The sequence below is a fragment of the Eptatretus burgeri genome, chromosome 2 (genome assembly GCF_056783735.1).
Source record: "Eptatretus burgeri isolate ZD-2024b chromosome 2, Ebu_testis_v1, whole genome shotgun sequence".
Lineage (NCBI taxonomy): Eukaryota > Metazoa > Chordata > Myxini > Myxiniformes > Myxinidae > Eptatretus > Eptatretus burgeri.
In genome coordinates, this window is record NC_140962.1 from 130,800,170 (window position 1) to 130,820,169 (window position 20,000).

The 20,000-nt window shown below is 42.8% G+C and overlaps 1 protein-coding gene across 1 annotated transcript in view; it reads left to right on the top strand.

Annotated features, from left to right (window-relative positions):
* The window catches only part of LOC147033130 (disintegrin and metalloproteinase domain-containing protein 12-like), an 88,635-nt gene that overhangs the window by 67,054 nt on the left and 1,581 nt on the right, over positions 1 to 20,000 (top strand). Inside the window, exons 16-21 of the mRNA XM_085871236.1 lie at positions 1 to 154; positions 5,433 to 5,510; positions 6,929 to 7,031; positions 8,089 to 8,203; positions 11,076 to 11,202; positions 15,497 to 15,568. The exon at positions 1 to 154 is cut by the window's left edge and continues 45 nt beyond it. Of these exons, the coding sequence (XP_085727362.1) occupies positions 1 to 154; positions 5,433 to 5,510; positions 6,929 to 7,031; positions 8,089 to 8,203; positions 11,076 to 11,202; positions 15,497 to 15,568 (649 nt within the window). The remainder of the gene's footprint in view (positions 155 to 5,432; positions 5,511 to 6,928; positions 7,032 to 8,088; positions 8,204 to 11,075; positions 11,203 to 15,496; positions 15,569 to 20,000) is intronic.

Sequence of the window (20,000 nt, forward strand, 5' to 3'; positions counted from 1 at the left end):
TCCCATCATCTCTCCAGCTGCCGTCAGCATCGAGACGGATGTGCCTGACGATCGTGGGTACAAAGAAAAGTGCCGCGGTGTGCACCTGTATACAGCTGCAGATGTTCCAGACCCAGGCCTGACCCAGCTTGGTTCCTGGTGTGCTCCTGGAAAGGTAACCAGTTGATCTATTTGCTATGTGTACTATATAATAAGACTAATCGTTTTAATACCGTGCAGTAAAGCTTGGTGTTTCTTAATGGTTAAGGTGGCTTAAAATCTTAGGGTCTTGAGTGGTGGCTGGCTTAAAATCTTAGGGTCCTGAGTTCCAGCCCCCCGTTGTCCTGTTGAATTAACACAGGTGGGTTGACTCAGCCTGTCATCTTGCTGAGGTTGTCAAAATGAATACCAGTGTACTGGTAATCAGGGCATTGCATCAGTGGCACAGCTGCACCCCCAGATAATGATGCAACCAGCAGCCACAGGCTGCATATGAATAAATAAAAACTTTGGAGTAGCTGGCTACCTGCTGGAGGAACAAATTTGATTCAACAAAGTATCCGTGCATTTACTCAAAATGTAAAGTAATTCCATCTGCAAGCAGTTGTTTTATGAATAACTGCTTGCATAAGCAAATATTTTTGTGGTCTAGTTACAGTCTGCAGCTTTGTGGTCTCACGTGATGGTGCAGAAGTAGCATGCTCCACTTTCAGCTGTCTTGTCACGCGTGGTTCGATTCCCAACCTGGTTATTTTGGTTTGATTCTGAACCTGACCACGAACTGTCAGATTAGTGCTTCACAGGCAGAGCATTACATCACAAAGTGAATCATCTTCAGATGGACATTAAGCTGAGTGTCTTGTCTGCTAGCATTAGTTGGTGGAAGTTGAAGTACATAGCTGCCATGGAGTGTATGTATGTATGTATGTATGTATGTATGTATGTATGTATGTATGTATGTATGTATGTATGTATGTATATTGTTGAGGATTCAGCAGTGGCGGGATTCTCATCCGAGTCTTGATTGCCAAATATTACAGATTCGGCGCCACCCTCACCACCGCCGTCTCCGGGGTTATAACGCCGGCTGGCTCGGCACAGGCCTCGGGTCACGCATCTTCAATCGCGATACCAACGTACCCCTGGACCTTACCAGTTGGGGAAATAGACCCCGGTTACAGACTGGTTTTGTCAGATGCCGAGCATTTTCTGCCAATCTCTAACCATTTTGGTTTTATATGCCAATCGAGCGAATTGTTTCTCAACGTGGCACGAATTGACTCAAAGCGGCAACTTCATACGAATCAGCCAGATTTATTGGGGAACATCGGGAACACAACACAAGCAAAATATTCACGACAATGTTTTAATTAATCTATAACCCATTCTTAACTAGGGAGATACGGATTACGGGTTTTGAAGAGGTCCCTACCGAGATAAGCCTTAAACGACATGCAGACAAGACATAGACAGCATGCAGACAAGACAGAGTACTTGGTGATGTTTCATGGATGAGAGGAAAGTGTCAAAAGCACGAATGTCGTTCGTAACAAGCCGATGTCCACGGATTTGAGCCCCAAGCTCGAGCATGCCACGTGGCAAGATGGTGGCGCCATACTCTTTCTTCTCAAGACACCGCTTGCGCACGCCCCCCTCAACGCGTCCTGATCCCGTGCAATGTCGATGGCGCAAGACCGTCAGATCGATGGTGGGTCTCTGCTGGTTTCTCACAAGGTCTAGCATACAACTCCAGGCCTGGCCTGTTCACCAGACAAGGCCAAATCGAGGTGCCGGGCTCCGACAGGATGAGTCCATGGGATTCCAAGACGTCGTCGAGCTGTGAGGTGAGTAGGGACAGTCAGAGGCTCCATCGTTAGACGCAGGTTGAACCTGTCGATCACCTCATCTCGAAGCAGACTCCAGACTCACACAGCAGCCAGGTCCTCTCGAAGCAGATTGCAGTCTAACCCTCAGGTTGTTTCCTCTCCCTTCAGAATCACCACTGTCTTTTTTCCTTCGCTCGCTCGACTCGAAGCTCACTGCCCAACTCCGTCCTCAGTTTTTTCCACCTTGTCTTTTTGGGGCGCGCCCCTTTTTCGAAGCCGACAAACTCCTCCCTTTAGTTTCACTTCCTTCTTCAGGCCACTCCCTCTCAGCCGACTGGGCGGGGCCTCATCCAGAGAGAGGAAGGAAGAAGAAGAGTCTCTCAGTACACTACCACTGCACAACAAATAACAGACTGTGATACCTCCCGACACACATGTAACGTCAAATTACCGAACAACCTGGCTAAACATGCATTTAATGGGCGATCTGGGCTAATCCTATACTTAATAACACACTAAGGGCCATTTCCGCAACAATATGTATGTATGTACATTGTACATAGCTGTACATGTATGTACATAGATCTGAGGAAGTACATAGCTGCCATAGAGAGGGTTCAGCAGAAGGCTACTACATTGATTCCAGGCCTAGCTTGACTAAGCAATGAAGAGCAGTTGAAGGAGACAGGACTTTAAGCATGAGAAAGGAGGTGAGACTCTGGGGATCTGATGGAGATGTTTAAGATAATGAAGGGTACTATGGACAAAATAAGTGCAGAAGAGTCTTTTCCAGCAGAGTGGACAGTGATAGGACTAGGGGACAGAGCCTGAGAGTAAAGAAGAGGAGAGTTAACATCGTAATAAGGCAGAGTCTTCACTTAGAGTAGTTAAAGCATCAAATGGCCTCCCTGGAAAGATAGTGGCAGGAGAAACAGTCAATAGGTTTATATTTGAATCACATAGGTACCGAGAAGCATTGAAGATAGAAGGGTACAGGAATGTTGATAGAACTTGTTGGTAGCTTGTGTGTGGACGTGTGATGGTTTCTGGAGTTGGTGTAGCGCAGGAATGATGGGCCAAATTTCCTCCTACTGTACCAAAGTTTCTTGCATACAGTGTCTTTCGCAGAAGGTATGCGAGTTATCACCAGTACCCTGAACAAATTTCAATTTCCTGGCTAAATTCCATGTTCAATCAAACGATAAGCCTGGTTGGCTGTTTTGTGAAAGACTTGGGCCAAAAGCTTTTCCTGGCCGACAAAAGTGTGAACAATTGGGGATGTTGAAGTAGTAGTTGTAGTTGTAGTTGTAGTAATGGTGCTTTTGTTGGAATTGCCACAATTGTATTTAATATCGCTCACTTTCCTCATCTCTGCTCGTCCATGTTCAGGCTACAGTGGGCAAGGTAGTGCATTTTAAAAGAAAAAGCACTACCAGGGCAGAAGGAGAAATGAAAGATGACCCAAAAAAACAAAATAACACATTTATACGAATAAGAGCAAAGTACCTTGTGGGGAAATACTACAAAGTGCATCATTTATGGTCCAGGTTTCCTTAAACTTTTGAACAGTGTTACAATATTCTACTGCCTTAGACTCTGAAACAATGCGTGAGCTTATGAAGACCTTCAGGCCTTACAGAGCTGTGTTCCACCACATTTCTCTCAATTTCTGCCTTCCTGGCTTTGTATAAGTATTGCCATTTTTTCACAGGTTAAAATAAAGTTAATAAGGACATCTCATGCTTTGTTTGTGGTGGTCATATGGCAGCTTAGCTGCCAGGGGAGCTATCATTTCTTGAAGCGCGACTGTGTCGCTGATGCAGTGTCCCTCTACCAGTACACACACTGGAACTGGTACTTATATCGCAGACCTCAGAAGGATGACAGGCTGAGTTAACCCCCTGGTGTATTAATTCAGCAGCTGACGGGGCTTGAACTTAGGACCCGAGGATCCCAAGCCACCAACCTAACCACTGAGCCAACACCAGGCTATAGGCTTTGTTTCTTTACCAGGTGCCCAATGATTAAAAAGTGTTGGAGAGAAGTGAAGCCCGAAGCATAATAGCAGGTTTTTCATCAGTAATCAAATTGTTTGAAGATGGTGGCATTGTAGGAAAATGTGAAATGTAGTTTCCCTTTCACCACAAAAGCAACATTCCTCTGGAAAGTTGGTGAAATGACACATCATACCTCCAGAGTGCACCATGTAGCAACCTCCACCTTAAGTCCACCATCATTCTTGGCGTTGGGTCACAATCGAGTGAATCCCAACATTGATGAACAGGCAGAGGAAATGGAAGAATCTCATGCCAGGGAGTATCTTGCTGGGTTGCAAGAGCTATATAATGGAGCAAATGGATAACAAGCAGGTATAAATATCCTTCCTTCATCACCCACAGAAGGACATTCAGCTGTTCCAGGGGCCTTACTGATATTGCGTGCGAGTGGTGGCTTGGAGAAAGCTCACAATGTTGTGGTCCAATTTTGGTCCAATAAGTACATGGAGTTACTGATGGACATCTGCACAGTTCCATCACCCTCATTGGGGTTCTCTAGATATGCCAGGCAATCGGGAGACAAAGAGCTTTTAACCTCTTCGAGTATCCTGGAGGGGATTCTGATTGTCCGTCGGCCCATTTTTGCCGTGGGTTCCTCTGGTGAAAGTAGTTGTAGCAGTACGGGAGTTGTAAACTGTTGCAGTGGATTTGTAATGCCTGGTGATCTGAGTTCCTGTTGTAACATGAGGTTCAGTTTAACTAATCATATTTTTCTTTCTTTCATCTATTCCATAGTCAAACTCCTCCTGTAGTTTATAATAAATGTCATAAATGAAACACATGGATCACTGAGGAACCAGTTATGCACATCATAAAAGGAAAACTTGTTCTTGTTACTTTGATATTACATCTGATCATATCTGCAATTCAATTATACAAGGATGTACAAGGATTAGGAAATTTTGACACAGGAGTTGGTTATTTGGTCCATCATATCCATTTTATCTACACCTCATTTACTTAACTGATCACTTTTACTTATCTTGAACATACCAATCCCATCACTAACCAAATTTAACTCAACATCCAGTACCCTTCATCAATGGTAATTTGGCCAGGATAACACCACACAGTGGCCAACTCTTTTTGAGAGATGTCATGAGATGTTAACCGTCCATGATATAAATGCAGATGGGACAGTCCACTTAAGATGCCCATCCGAAGGACGGGATGCTCTGGTATACATCACCTCCAACCGGCACTGCATCACAGTGGCAGTTGTTTTTTAAAAATAAAGTTAAGTGATAATTTCAGGGATCGATTTCTGACTACAAAAGTCACTGCTGAGCTCGCTACCACCTCAGCTATCCTGTTGCACACTTTATATTGAAGCCCTGCTCATATTGGATTAAACACTGTTTATTGGTTAACTTATCATAGTCATCTTTTATTATCTGATGAAAAGTACAAGTAAAGACCATGCAAATGTCTTTCCATATCTCCAACTGAATATTATTTCCCAATGTACGAGATTGTCCGTTTGGGGAAAGTAGAAAGAAAAATGAATGAATAGCAATCATCATAAATTTAACCTTCTCATGTGTCTGACACACTAATGAACTGCATGCAGGCTTGTCAAGCAGGGAGGTGTCAACCTGTTGTGGAGCTCGGCTTCAAAAACTGCACTAAGAAGTGCCATGGCCATGGGGTAAGCTACTCATCGCGAACTAAACTACAGCCAGAATTGCTTTGCGATATATATCCCCTTCCGGTCACAATGAATGTTCGGGAGATAAAACTATGTTTGCATTTAACGCATGCTCGAGCCGATACCAGAACCAAAATGAAGAAGAAGAAACCTTATAACCCACCGTGTTTGGGTCGATTCAAAAAGTAAAAGGAAAAGCAATTTTCATTTGCTGATATATTTTTCAGACTAGAAACTAATAAGGACAACTAGGATAACAAACCGGGGATAAAAATTAGTTTGCTTTAACACACGCTCAAGCCGATACCAGAACCAAAATAAAGACGAAACTCTCGCACCCACCGTGTTTCATTCGTTTTTTTAGGCTTTGCTGATTTCATATTAAAAAATAACCCTATGTACACACATGAAGCCAAAACATGCATACGGCTTATTTGCATATATAATATATCGGAGTTGTATTCCTGGGATTATTCCAATTGTATTGGGCAATGGACTCGCACCCAGGCCTAAGGCCTGCCGATCTGTGCTGCTTCATAACCCGATGTACATACATAAAGCAAAAACATGCATACCCTACAGCTTATGTGTGTGTATATATATATATATATATATATATATGTATATATATATATATATATATATATATATATATATATATATATATATATATATATATATATATATATATAAATGACATTGTGGTTATATACCTGGGATAATTCCAATTAAATTTCACTGGGCCATTGACCAACACCCAGGCTTAAGGCCTGCGGCCTACCGATTTGTGCTGCTTCATGCAAACGCAGCGCATGATTTTATTGGAGTGGTGTCAGGCCAGCTGTCCAGCCAATGGTTGTAAAGCAGTGGGGTGTCGTCAGGCAGCTGAACACTGACCCATGTACAGTATAATATGTGATATTTTATGAGTCCAAAACGGGCATAACTGTGAAAAATTGACAAAACACCCTGAAACTCGAACTTGTTCTGTAACTTATCATAACAAAGCCATGTACCAAGTTTCATTTGAATGTGTTTAAAGGGTAAGATTAAAAAAAAAGTTTGAAAAACCACAGGTGGGACGAACAGAGAGAGTAAACATGTAGTCCCCTCTGGTGAAAACGGTAGGGGACTAATAACCAGGTAATGATTACACATATCGATCTTATCACACACCGGGTTATGTTCCAATATCAATCAGCTTGTAGAGTGCTTGCCAAGTGGCTTAAGTATTCAAGCAAGCACTCCAACAAAATGGTTGATAAGGAACGACTGGCTTGGCAAGTGATAGCAAGCTGATTGGTAATGGAACACATCTCTGGTCAAGACTTGATTTCAAAAATCCTTTAAAAAAAACAAAAAGCTGCCTGTTTTGTTGTTTTTAATCATCTTGAACTCCTTTTTATCTTCATCTCCAGGAGTGTAACAACCACGGTAACTGTCACTGTCAGTCTGGCTGGGCCCCACCTGATTGTTCACAGCGTGGGACTGGGGGCAGCATAGACAGCGGGCAAATGCCAGGTCTCTGATCTACTTGTTCACACAGTGTTTACTTGTTCACATCATTTGTTATTTACGTGTATTTTTCCCTTTCTTTATCTTTAAGCCTCCCCCTATAGGGTAAAGGAGGTTTACACCTGTTGTAGGGTGTGTTTCTGCAATTATTGCCCACAATTTTTAATGGTACCTCATCAGAGTTTCTTGGATCCCTAGGAGTACTAAACCACCATTTAGGGTTTTTTTCTCTTCATTATTTTTGTGCCAATGTCAAAGCTGTATCTCAGAGCTGGTTGGGATTTTCAGAATGAAATTTTACATCAATAATGGGAATAGTATGTGGGGTTGAAATTTTTTTGACCTAGACATAATTTTTAAAGTCATGACCACATTTTTCTCCATAGGTCATGATAACATTTTTCAACATAACCTGACTACGGTTTGTCCAATCATAATGAAATTGCCCTTTCCAAATAGCCAAGAGCAATGTGCATTCACTTTCAATTTATATCATACCCTTCTGTGTTAAAGGTGAAGGTCAAATGGCAGTCTGAAAGAAAAGCATGTTTTTTGTCATCGTTCAATTCTACCAATGTGGAATCTCAAACTACTACTACTCAGTGGACGCATCCGAGATGGAATCTCAAAGATGTTCTTTCATTATAATAGTGAACCTGCACTGAAGTTGTACAATTGATATTTGTTTCGTGTCCTTGACCTACTTTTTTCGGATTATGACTAAATTGACAAAAAACACATTTTTGATCATAACTTGAATAATTTTCCTCCAATTTTCATGATGTTGACTTTTATGGATATAATGTAGATGGGGATATATTTTCTTAAATTACACTCTATCCATGAATGTTGAAGGTCAAGGTCATATGGTGGTCTGAAAAAATATAGCCATCATTGGATCATAGATTCCAGGGAGACTTACACTTGATCATTGCTTTGTGATTGCAGATATCTCATTTCCTTTGCTCCTCACAAATATACAAATATATTACCAATACCAAAATCACCTGGTTTGGGCCCTTAGTTTCATCCACAAATTAACATTATTTCCCTTGCTCAACAGTTCTACCATCTCTCTTATCCACGATACTGCCCCTGGTTTTGGTCTTGACCTTGGGCCTAGTTGCTGCCTTGGCTGTCCTGTGTTGGTGGAACCGCCATCACTCTGTATTTCAACGGTTTGTTTCAACGATTCATTCACTAAGTTTCATTCACAACCATATGACTGAACATTTTGGTGATCAGTCATGTTTTTGGGGGGTTTTTTGGAGACATAATCGTGACTCGTGGAAGAGCTAGTATAAGTACACCAAATTTATCAGGATGCAACAGGACAAAAGAAACAGTAGAGAGAGAGGAGGGATAACACCCACAGCAGAGCTAAAGGCCAAGACAGAGGGAAGTTGACAAACAATGGGTGTGGGGAGGAATGGGGGGGCAGAAGATAATGCAGAGGGTGGACAAGATGAATACAGAAGGAAACCCTCAGGAGGGAAACAGACAATTTGGAAGGAGGAGTGATTGCGGTGGTTTAACGGGGGTAGAAAAGATCGTGGTTTTGGATTGGAAACAATCTGAGATGGTGATGAACAGCTGCCTTGAAGACCTGGTGGGAAGAATGACATTGAAGACGATGTGGAAGTTGGTTTCACGGGTGGGGAAAAAAAAGAGGAAGAAGTGAGTAGAGGTGAGCAGTGATTCTGGATTCAGATAGTTCCACCAGAAGGGGTTGATGGTGGATGGTGTGTGCCCTGCAGAAACCTGGATGGGGAGGGGGGGCAGGAAGCACAGAAAGAGCAGTGGGTTCAAGACTAGAAAGGAGGTGGTAGAAGACAGAGACCAGTGAAGTGTCTGCAATGGCGAATTGATAAGCCCATGGACTCAACTTCATCACGGGAGAATCCAATAATTTAAGGCTGTGATTTCCATGGCGTCAATCTGAGCAAAATATTTGTGGCAGTGGACTCCAGAGGGATGAGCAGTGCTCTATCAAGCTATGGATGGAAGCCTTGTAGTTGGATAGGAGTGTAGATGTGCCCAAGGAAGGACTTTGTATGATGGAGGATACCCAGTCAGCGACTGGCTTTGGGGGCTAACTTTGAAATGTGGTTCGCCCAAGAAAGATCATGGCTGATAGTGAAACCCAGCAGTTTGAATGAATGAACTTCCTCAAGAGGATTGTTAAGAAAGCAGATGGGAGGGTTATGACAAATGGTCCTCTCAGAGAGAGATAGTGAGAGTGGGAGAAATGTCAGCATTGAAAGACATATTCCAAGTGTTTGACCATTTTGTGATTTTTTTTTGTTCAAGGTCTGAAGAGAGAACAAGTTTGCAGCCTGCCTGTCTGAATAAGGAGGGAAGTCATGGCAGATGGTGGAGTTATCAGCAAAGAGATAAAAAGGATTTTCCAGAGATTCAGAGAGATCATTGATGAAGATTAGGAATATGCCTGGGCTCAGAACACTGCCTTGGGGCACTCCAGCCTTGACAGAGAGAGGAGATGAAAGGATTCTGTTGAGTGCCACACATTGGCTGTGAGAGTAGAGAAGTCAGTAAGCCACGTCTGGAGTTGGCCTTGGATGCCATACTTGGAGAGTTTGGAAAGTAATACAGGATGCCAGACTGTATCGAAAGCATGAGATATATTCTGAGAGACGGCTTTGTTCTCATGTCTGACAATGAGGTCCTCCATCAATTGTTATGAGAGTAGAAGCAGCTTGTTCAAGGTCATGTGACCTGGTCTGAAACCAAATTGATGATATGAAATCATTCATTTTCTCCAATAACCTGATCTCAGATCAGCTGTGATGATGGATTTCATGACTTTGCTGATCATTGGAAGTAAACTGATCGGTCTGTTCAGGGGATTAGTTTTTTTCACCTGTTTTTTTATATAATGCAATGATGTTGATTGATTTCCAAGCAGATGGAAGATGTCAAAGTGCAAATGACTGGATGAAAATGGAAGAGAGAGGATGCGTAAGGGCAGCAGAGCAGGTTTTTAGGTCACATGAGCTGATGCCGTCCGGTCTGGGAGCAGAGTCAGAGTCGAGGTTTGAAATAACCTTCTATACCTTTTTAGGTGGAAAAGAAAGAGTACAGGAGCAGTTGGGTATGAAAGGGAATGGGGACACAGACACAGACAGAGAGAGACAGAGAGAGACAGAGAGAGACAGAGAGAGACAGAGAGAGACAGAGAGAGACAGAGAGAGACAGAGAGAGACAGAGAGAGACAGAGAGAGACAGAGAGAGACAGAGAGAGACAGAGAGAGACAGAGAGACAGAGAGACAGAGAGACAGAGAGACAGAGAGACAGAGAGACAGAGAAGGGTTGAGGACACAAGATCTGAAAGCAAACAGAATTGAGGCATTCGGCCTTCTCACTCGTGGAGTCGGCTGTGGTGCCATTTGAAGAGAGGGAAGGGATGGAAGGGGAGCATACATCGTAGACAGACTTAACAAGGCACCAACAGGTTTGAGAGAAGGGAGACAAGTTTGAAAGTTCGATCTTGAGGTTGGACAGATGTTGTTTTCTGGCTCTCATGAGAGTGGATGCACACTTGTTGCGGGCTTTGTGGAATGATCTGAGATTGCGTTCTGTCAGCTTAGCCTTCCAGGACGAGAATGCAAGTTTCTTTTCAGAGCAACTGCCTCACCACAGGATTCATTGTACCATGGGTGGGAAGAAGGGAAGGATAATTGAAGACACGATGGAATGAATCTGTGCATGAGAGAGACAGAGACAGAGACAGAGAGACAGCAAGATTCTGTGAAATAATTCCCAGGCTGAGTGAACATCATTGATTGATTCAGTCTTATGGATTTGTTTTCTTTCATTCACCTGCAATTTTTTGTATCATTAACCTGTACATCAAGTCATTCACCGATTTTACTCCAATTAATTCCATGGGTTTATCATTTTTAAAATCTAGAATATGTTATCAGTACCACAAAAAATACTGAGTTCCTTCACACTCATTCCATTCTTTCACTCAACTCAATCGACCACACATTACCTTTCACTTTTGATTTGTTTTTATTTGTCCACAGAGCACGCGTCTGGTGCAGCAGACAGAGCATATCCAAGCCGGGGCAAAACGAACAACATGGACAACCCAACCTGTTGTTTGGGAAAGAGAAGGAAACTGGGACGATGCCAGACAGCTTTTTACTCAGGGTACTTTCATTCCTATCTGCATACTTGTGTTTACTTACACATAACTCATCTATTTTTGTGTTGATTCCATTAATTTACAGTTAACCTGTGTTACTTTATGATATCTTGACAATGTGATGCTGTGTTGTCTTGAAGTTGAAGGAATGTTGTTCTGTTGAAAAACAAACATGTTGAAGGAATGCAACATTCCAGTCTTAATGGAGTTAAAGGCACTACACCATCTTTTATAAATGTAGGAGCTATGATTTAAGTCTTTGGTGTACTTGAATGAATACCTTCTCAGTTATTGATACAATGTCTCTCCAGAAATCTTTCAAAAAAAATTCACACCAAAGAAATAATCTGCATATGGTGTAATGTTTCCTGTTATTCCAATAGCCCTCTGGAAAAATCAAGGCACTAATTTTATTATTTGTGATTTCTGCAATTCTATGAGAAAAAAAAAATAATGACCGTTTTTACAGCCATTTTTCCCTGCTGTGCAGGGGTTGGCTTTTTCTTGAGGCAATGTTTTATGGCCGGATACCCTTCCTGACGCCAACCCTGGTCGCCTCTTACGACACACAGAAATATGGTACACCTATTCCAACCGGGGCATACACCGGTACTCATTTCGCCGACCTCGGAAGGATGATAGGTTGAGTCAACCCCCTGGTGTTAATCCAGCAGCCAACGGGGCTTGAACTCAGGACCCTAGGATCCCAAGCCGCTACCCTAATCACTAAGCCAAGACCAGGCTTCAATTCTATGAGAATGATCGGAAAATAGCCTGACAAAGAAATTGAGGCCAACTTTTCATCGTTGCTAATTATTTGCTTGGAAAATGGAAAATTTGAAAGAGAAAGACCATGTCCAAATATGTTGGTGATGTGTGTGTGTGTGTGTATATATATATATATATATATATATATATATATATATATATATATATATATATATATATATATATATATATATACATATACACTAGTGCGGGCCCGTAGGTGCGTGCCAGTAGGTGCAGCTTTGTTCCTTCGCTCTCGTAAATGACTACTGGATTGAGGCATTGTTTCAATTAGATTGGACCAACCGTATCATAAATGGCCATAACTTGGGAAACATACTCAGGTCCCCAGCGTCAATTGTGATGTCATATCAAACGAAGAAGAAGAAGAATTGTGACTCCCCCTCTCTCCTCCCTCTCTCCCCCCTAGTCTCACCCCTCCTCCCTCGCCCCCACTTTCACCCCCTCTCTCGCCCCTCCTCTCTCCCCCTCTCCTGAATTGTGATGCCCCCTTTCTCTCACCCCCCCTCTCTCCCCTCTCTCTGTTAATGTATTCACAAATGTCTACCAAGCACAACAATTAATTCAAACCTTGGGAAAAAAACAGCTTTCAAACCTTGGGAAACACTTGGGAAACAGCTGAAACGGATGAAGAACGAAATCAAACCTTGAAAAGGCACATACTCAGGTCCCCAGCGTCGATTGTGACGTCATACCAAACGAAGAAGAAGAAGAAGAATTGTGACGTCAATCGTGCAAAAAAAAACAATAAATAAATAAACAATGTGACGTCATAGCACCGTGTCCTGTCATTGGTTGACAGACGTTATTGGTCATTATTGGTTGACAGACAATATATAGGTCGTTATTGGTTGACAGACTGGTCATTGTATTACGTTATTCTTATTACTGCCAATTATTATAATTATTAATATGCTGTTATCATTATTCTGAGATATCTTTGGGGAAAAAAGGCATAAGGTGGAACGACACTTCAGCTGCGATATATATACACCTTTCTAACACTGAAAAAAAAGCAATAAAATGGCCGTAACTTGGGAACCGCTCGTCCGATCAATAACAAACCTTGAAAAGGCACATCCTCAGGTCCCCGGCAATATTCCTGGCAAGTTTCAATCGGACCGGCGGTTGTCGAGAAATGGCGGTCACAGACACACACACACAGCTGGAAATGTGTATATATATATATATATATATATATATATATATATATATATATATATATATATATATATATATATATATGTATATATATATATATATACATATACACACACACACACACACACACACATACAGTATATCCATCTCAAAATGTGTGGAGTGTGACGAGCACTCCACTAATCTCAATTGGACGTAAAGTCCTGCACAAGCGCACACAAAAGTGTCACCTCCGGCCCAGAGGCTTCAGCCTGGTGACTGCCAAACAGACAGATATTTTGTGGTCAACATGAGTGAAACATCAAACGGAGCCACCTATCCAGATTTTGGGATTATTTACCTCATTGTGATGGCGCCTTTTTTAGACAAAAAAGGTTTAAAAACAATCACATTTAAACAGCTTCGGATATGCACCTTGACCCCTTGGGCAAAGCAGGCAGTCCAACAAGACCGTGGAGACATGCCCCTCAACCCACAGGCTGAACCACATGGTCAAACAAACTCATACATCCTAACCCCAAAGGGCCAGAATGCATGGTCATACAAATGAACCCCTCCATAGAAGGGAGACTCCATGACTTCAACAGCATACCATCCTGAATTTTCAGCAGGACGGCATGCCGCATAAATATCTAACCAATGATGACCACATTCGTCATTTAAATTCCAATTGTACCTCCTGGCTGTATTGGTGGTCATCGGCCTCGGATTATGTCTCACACGATAAGACCGCATAATCTGCAAAGAACAACAGTCTGTCTGCCAGACTCTTGTTGATGCCAGCATCTGGGTCAGAGGTGACGTTTTGGTGTGCGCTTGCGCAGGACTTTACGTCTATTGGAGATCGGGGGAGTGCTTGTCATGCTCCACACATATCGATTTATCCGACCGATCACACCACGTGCTTTCTGGTTGATCGGTTTGCATTGGTGGGAACAATCATCTAGGTGGCAGACAGACTGTTCTTCTTTGTGGATTATGTGGTCTTACCGTGGAGACAATCTGTGGCTGATGCTGAATATATAGGTGTGTATGTATATATATATATATATATATATATATATATATATATATATATATATATATATATATATGTATATGTATATGTATATGTATATATATATATATATGTATATATATGTATATATATATATATATATATATATATATATATATATATATATATATATATATGTATATATATATATATATATATATATATATATATATATATATATATATATATATGTATATCGAAATGTGTGGAGCATGATGAGCACTTCCCCAATCTCCAATGAACACAAAGTCCTGCACCAAAGCATCACCTCCAATGCAGAGGCCTCGGCCCAACGCCTCTGTGAAAGACAAAAATTACATGGTCAACATCAGTTAAACATCAAATGGAGCCACCTATATGGATTTCAGGCTTCTTTTCTTCTTTGGAAGGTGCCGTTTAATACAAAAAAAAGGTTTTAAAAAAAAATCAAAACATTTAAACAGCTTGGGACATGCACCATGACCCCATGGCCAAAACACACAGTCCAACAAGACTGTCCCATTGGCATACACATGCCCCTCAGCCTATAGGCTGAAGCACGGTCAAACAACCACATGTCCTAACCCCAAATGGCCAGAATACATGGTCATACAATTGGACCCCTACATAGGAGTGAGTCACCGTGATTCAACGGCATGCCATCCCGAATTTTCATCAGTACGGCATACCGAAAAATATCTAACCAATGATTACCACGTTCGTAATTTAAACATAAATCGTTCCTCCTGGCTGTAATGGGAGCATCAGCTATTGATTATATCTCACACGGTAAATGGAGTGCAATCGTTGCTGAAGCTAAATAATTGACTAAATTGATGGAGCCATAATTTTGGTGTCTAACGTGGTTTGCCACATGAATGTGACAAGAGTGACTTCACAGCTATAACTGTTCTAATAGTACATTCTTAACAGACCTACTCACATTGTGATAGTATGTAGTTTATAGACGTACTCACATTCTAATAGCATGTCTTTATCGACGCACTTCCATTGTAGTACGTACTTAATAGATGTATTCACCTCTTGCTGAGTAGAGACATCAAGGAAGTAAGCAAGCAAACTCGGTTTTGTATATATGTATAGATTTTTTGGAATCAAAAGTTTTCACCTCATCACAGAGAAACACTGAATCTTAGGAGTTGCACGGAGATTCCGCAAACCAGGGATGACTGACATCACTTGGCCTATCCAATTAGATCTGAATTTAAATTTTGCAAGTTACACTTACCTTTGTCTATCTTCTTTTGCATAAGTATCAATCTCACTTTGTCTGTGTCTCTTTTTGGCCTCAGGCAATGCAAACGAGAAATAGACCAACTTACCCCCCTCCAATGCCTCCACCTCCACCTAAGGCCAACTCCCAGGTATTCAAGTCAACCAAAAATTGCTCGAGGCCTGCATTCTCAGTTAATTTGTTCTAGTGCTTGAGCTACAGACAAAAGCCTTGTATTTGTGAGTAGCTCTGATTTTCCAAGGAAAGCCTTGGATCGATGGAAAATACACAGTCTGTGGCTGGTTTTGGAGGTCAGCTTTGTTGCAGTATGTGGTTGGTCCATAATAGGTCACAGATTATGGTGAGGCCAAAAATTTCAAGAGACTGAACCTCTTCAATAGCTGACTATGAAAATATATGTGGTTTAACACACAAGAGTACACTGGCAGAGGAAAGCAGGGATGGGAGTGAGCAGGGAGTTTGTTTGTTTTTTGAGATTAGCTGGCTCGATCACATTTCTATAAACCCAGGTCAGCAATGTGTACTGTGGAGTTGAGCATATCATCCAGGTGTGAGCACAGGTTGGTTGAATGGAGTTTGGCAAAGACTGCATGAATAAGTTGGGAGATGCAATATGGCTCTGCTTTTGAGCTGGGAGAATATAAATTTTGGAAGAGGTGAAAAGAAAAGAGGACACAACAAAGAACTGGGTGATTTCGAAGATGGGGTAGAGGTTCCAGAGGAGAAGTATTACAAAATTATGAGAAAAGGAAGAAGAAGATGATGCACAGGAGTTTTTTTTCTTTTCTTTTTGAACTTGTTAGAGACGTATAGAGTGTGGATGTGTTGAGTTTAAGGGCACTTGAAGAGACTAGCATTAGTTGGTAAATGACATGGAAAGAATATAATAGAATGAGCAACGAGTAAAGCAAATGAAAGCAGATATATTTGCAATGAGCATCATTGTATTTCCACCATATTCAAGGGAATTAGGTGAGTTGAGGAAGTGTGTAAAGCATCAAAACAGAAAATGCCATAAAATTGAGAAACTATACATCAAATTTGAAAAAAAAACATTTGGGTCAATCGATATCGGCAACTGAGAATCAGATGGCCAAAATAAGCAGAAGAGCAAAGATGATAGCATGGAGTACTTTCAGGAAATCAATTTCTATTCTCAAAATGAAATGCACAAGGAACTTTGGCACAGGTGGAGGCCATTCAGCCCATCATGTTTGTGCTGCACAAACCCTAGTATCGTCACTCATCCACACACAAGTTGCCTTCCATGCACACCAGCCAATATCCCCATCCCCTCTTTCTCCAATGCATCCAGGTATCTATGTAAATCCCCTTTATATTTATCCAACCCCTCTGCTGCCACGACCTTTCTGGTTAGACCATTCCACGCATTTACCACTCTCTGAAAGGATTATTGTCTGCCAGGCCAGATCAGATCTGTGACTTGCTACAGGTACCATGTAAACCTGTACTAACCTGTTCCATGGTTGGGGTGGCGGCGAGTAAACCGTCTCCCCCACCAGGTTTCCTAGTGAGGAGGGTGTATGGATATTGACACCCAGCAGGATTAAAAACATACCTGTCAAAGGGCAGAGGAGCTCCTTGTGAGCCAATGACTGTCCATATGTAGTGCCCAACTGTGTCTGCAGCCGTCATCCTGCAGTTGGATTACTTTTTTTTTCCGAGAGGTTGGTGGCAGAATTTGCACTCCACCCACAGTAAAACATTTCATTCTGCAAAACACACAAACACAAAGAAAACTGAAAACCCACTCCATGGGAGTACCGACTGTGCAGCTGCACTTCACAGGGCAGCTCAACGGATGACGGGATGGGACAAAGCCTTTGGGACCCCCATCCTTTGATGGTAGGAGGAAAAGAATGGAGTAACATTCCCGGGTCGGATGGCAGTGGTATGTGTCGGGGTGGTGCTGAGCTATCCTCCACCAGACGCGGTCTCCTCGGGTTAATCTGAGGCAGTCCCTCCAGTTGAGTGCCTGGAATGCCCTCACACCAAGAGAAGATGATCACCTGTCTGCAGTCATCTGAGCTTCAGTGTTTGAACATAAATATTGCAGCACTCTGAGGTTTGGAGATCGAATAGTGGTGAGATCATGGCGGGTGGTTACACATATGACTGGTCTGGTTGTTCTGATGGTTACTATTCCCAAGGACTTGCTGTAGCTGTGTCCAATAAGCTGACTCCTATGATAACTGAGGTAACACCGGTCAAAGTGCATGCCTGGTGTTGGCTTAATGGTGAGGATGGGGGGCTTTGGCTCCTAGGGTCCTGAGTTCAAATCCCGCTCAGCTGTTGAAATAATACCAGGTGGGGTTAACTCGACCTGTCATCCTTCCGAGGTCGGCAAAATGAGTGCCAGCATGCGAGTATACTGTGTCGGAGTGGTGACCCCTCCAGGATTGTGCCCAATAGCCAAGGAGACTGCTTAGGCAGCACCAATGCTCTGCACAGAGTATTGTCCCAATGGATGGATTGATGGTCAAAGTGCTTATTATGAGACTGAGGATTCGTCACTCTTTGGGTGTCATTTGCCTGCTCGTTTTATATGCTCTGATTGAGGTGAGTGATATCACAGTGAAGGAGATATTCAACACCACACTCAAGTCTGTGGTTGATCGGTACCCCAGGCAAAGTACTCTTCTAGTCTTGGGGGATTTCAATGCAGCACTGATAGGGATGGTTGAGATGTGTTTGTCCCCATGGGTCTGGAACTGTGAAACAATAGCACGAAGTTCCTTGACTTTGCAAGAAGTCGTGGACTTAGGGTTGCTGGTTCATGGTTTCAGTGCCCACAGCCCCATCGGTGGACTCGGTATTCCAACGCTGGTGGTGTGGCAAAAGAGATTGACCATGTGCTCGTTGATTGTCACTGGAGGATGCTCCAGAGCTACAGGGTCTTCCTCAATACCGACCACAGGCTTATTGTAGCAACTCTGAAGTTCCAGCTTAAATCCAGGAGAATGATACCATCCCATTCTAGGTTGAAATGTTGACAACCTTAAAGATGAGAGAGTATCTGAGGAGTTTGCAAACAGGCTGAGTGGGGATTTGGGGGGTCTGGGTGTTTGGAGGATTCCTGCAGAGTTGTGGAGTGTCTTCAAAACTACCACCCTTGATGTTGCCTTCATTGTCTTGGAACCCATCATCAGGCAAAGAAGAACTTTGTCTCCCAAGGGACACTGGATACCATTGACAAGATGTCACAGGGCCAGGCTTAATGAAAGAGTTGAGCCGTTCAGAGCTGAGGTGTAAAACTAGACATTTAAGGGTGGACAAGGAGGCCTATGTGTGAGGAATCTGGGAATCTGTGAACCTGTGGTCAAGTGATTCTCTCCCTGCTTACAGAGGAATTTGTGTACTGCAGTTGGAGTGGACGGTGGTGGGGTCTTGACAGAGGAGTCAGAAGTGAAGGCTTGCTGGGTCGGTTACTTTGAGTGGCTGTACCAGGCTGACCCACCAGCTGTTGAGTTGGATGTCAGGGGTGTTACTATCCCTATTGCTGACCCTCCAATAAACAGTGAACCACCTTTTGTTTGTGGAAACAGGCTGCGGTGAACTGGTTGAAATGGGGTAAACCACCTGGGATCTGTGGCATCCATGCTGAACTTCTCAAGGCTGGTGGAAATTCTGTACTCGTGTTGTTGCATGCAGTTCTGTTCTCTGTTTGGAGCACAAGCATCATCCCAACTGACTGAGTGAGGGGCCTTGTTGTCCCTCTCTGGAAAGGGAAGGGTGATTGCCAAGACTGCAACAACTACCGAGGGGTGATGCTGCTCTCAGTGTCAAGCAAGGTCTTCACTCGGATAATTTTTGATGGGGTTCACCACCATCTGCTTGAACACCAGTGCCGAGATGCAGTCAGGCACTACACCAAAGATGTCAATGATTGACCATATCTTTGCCCTTTGGGTTCGGTGCTTTGCACCGAACACAGGTGAGTTTCGGTAGGAGCTGCTCACAGTCTATGTTGATCTCTGCAAAGCGTTTCATTCAGTGAATCGGGTGCCCTCTGGAAGAATCTCGGTCTTCATGGGGTGCCACCAAAACTGATCAATCTGATATTTGACCTATTCTCTGGTACTGAGAGTGCTGTGGGGTGTGGTCGTTCCATCTCTGACTTATTTACAGTTGTTACTGGAGTTCATCAGGGATGTGTACTGCCCCTACACTTTTCAGCATTTGTATGGACTGGATTCTGGGGAGGATGTTGGAGAGATCAAGTTTCAGTGCATTGTTTGGGAATGTCAAGATCTCTGACCTTGATTTCACAGATGATGCGGTCATCATTGTGGAGACACTGGATATCCTTATGGGGGCCCTCTAAAACGCTGAAGGAGGAGTCACAGCCATTGGAATTACAGGGTTATTGGGTAAAAACAATGATCCAGGCTTTGAATGACATCTTGGATGCTGCTATCTTTTCTGTTCTTGTTTGTGAAGAGGATGTTGAGGTCATGGATAGATTCACTTGCCTTGGTAGTGATATCCATGTCTCTGCATGTTGTGAGCCAGAGGTCAATAGATGTCTGGGACTGGCCTAG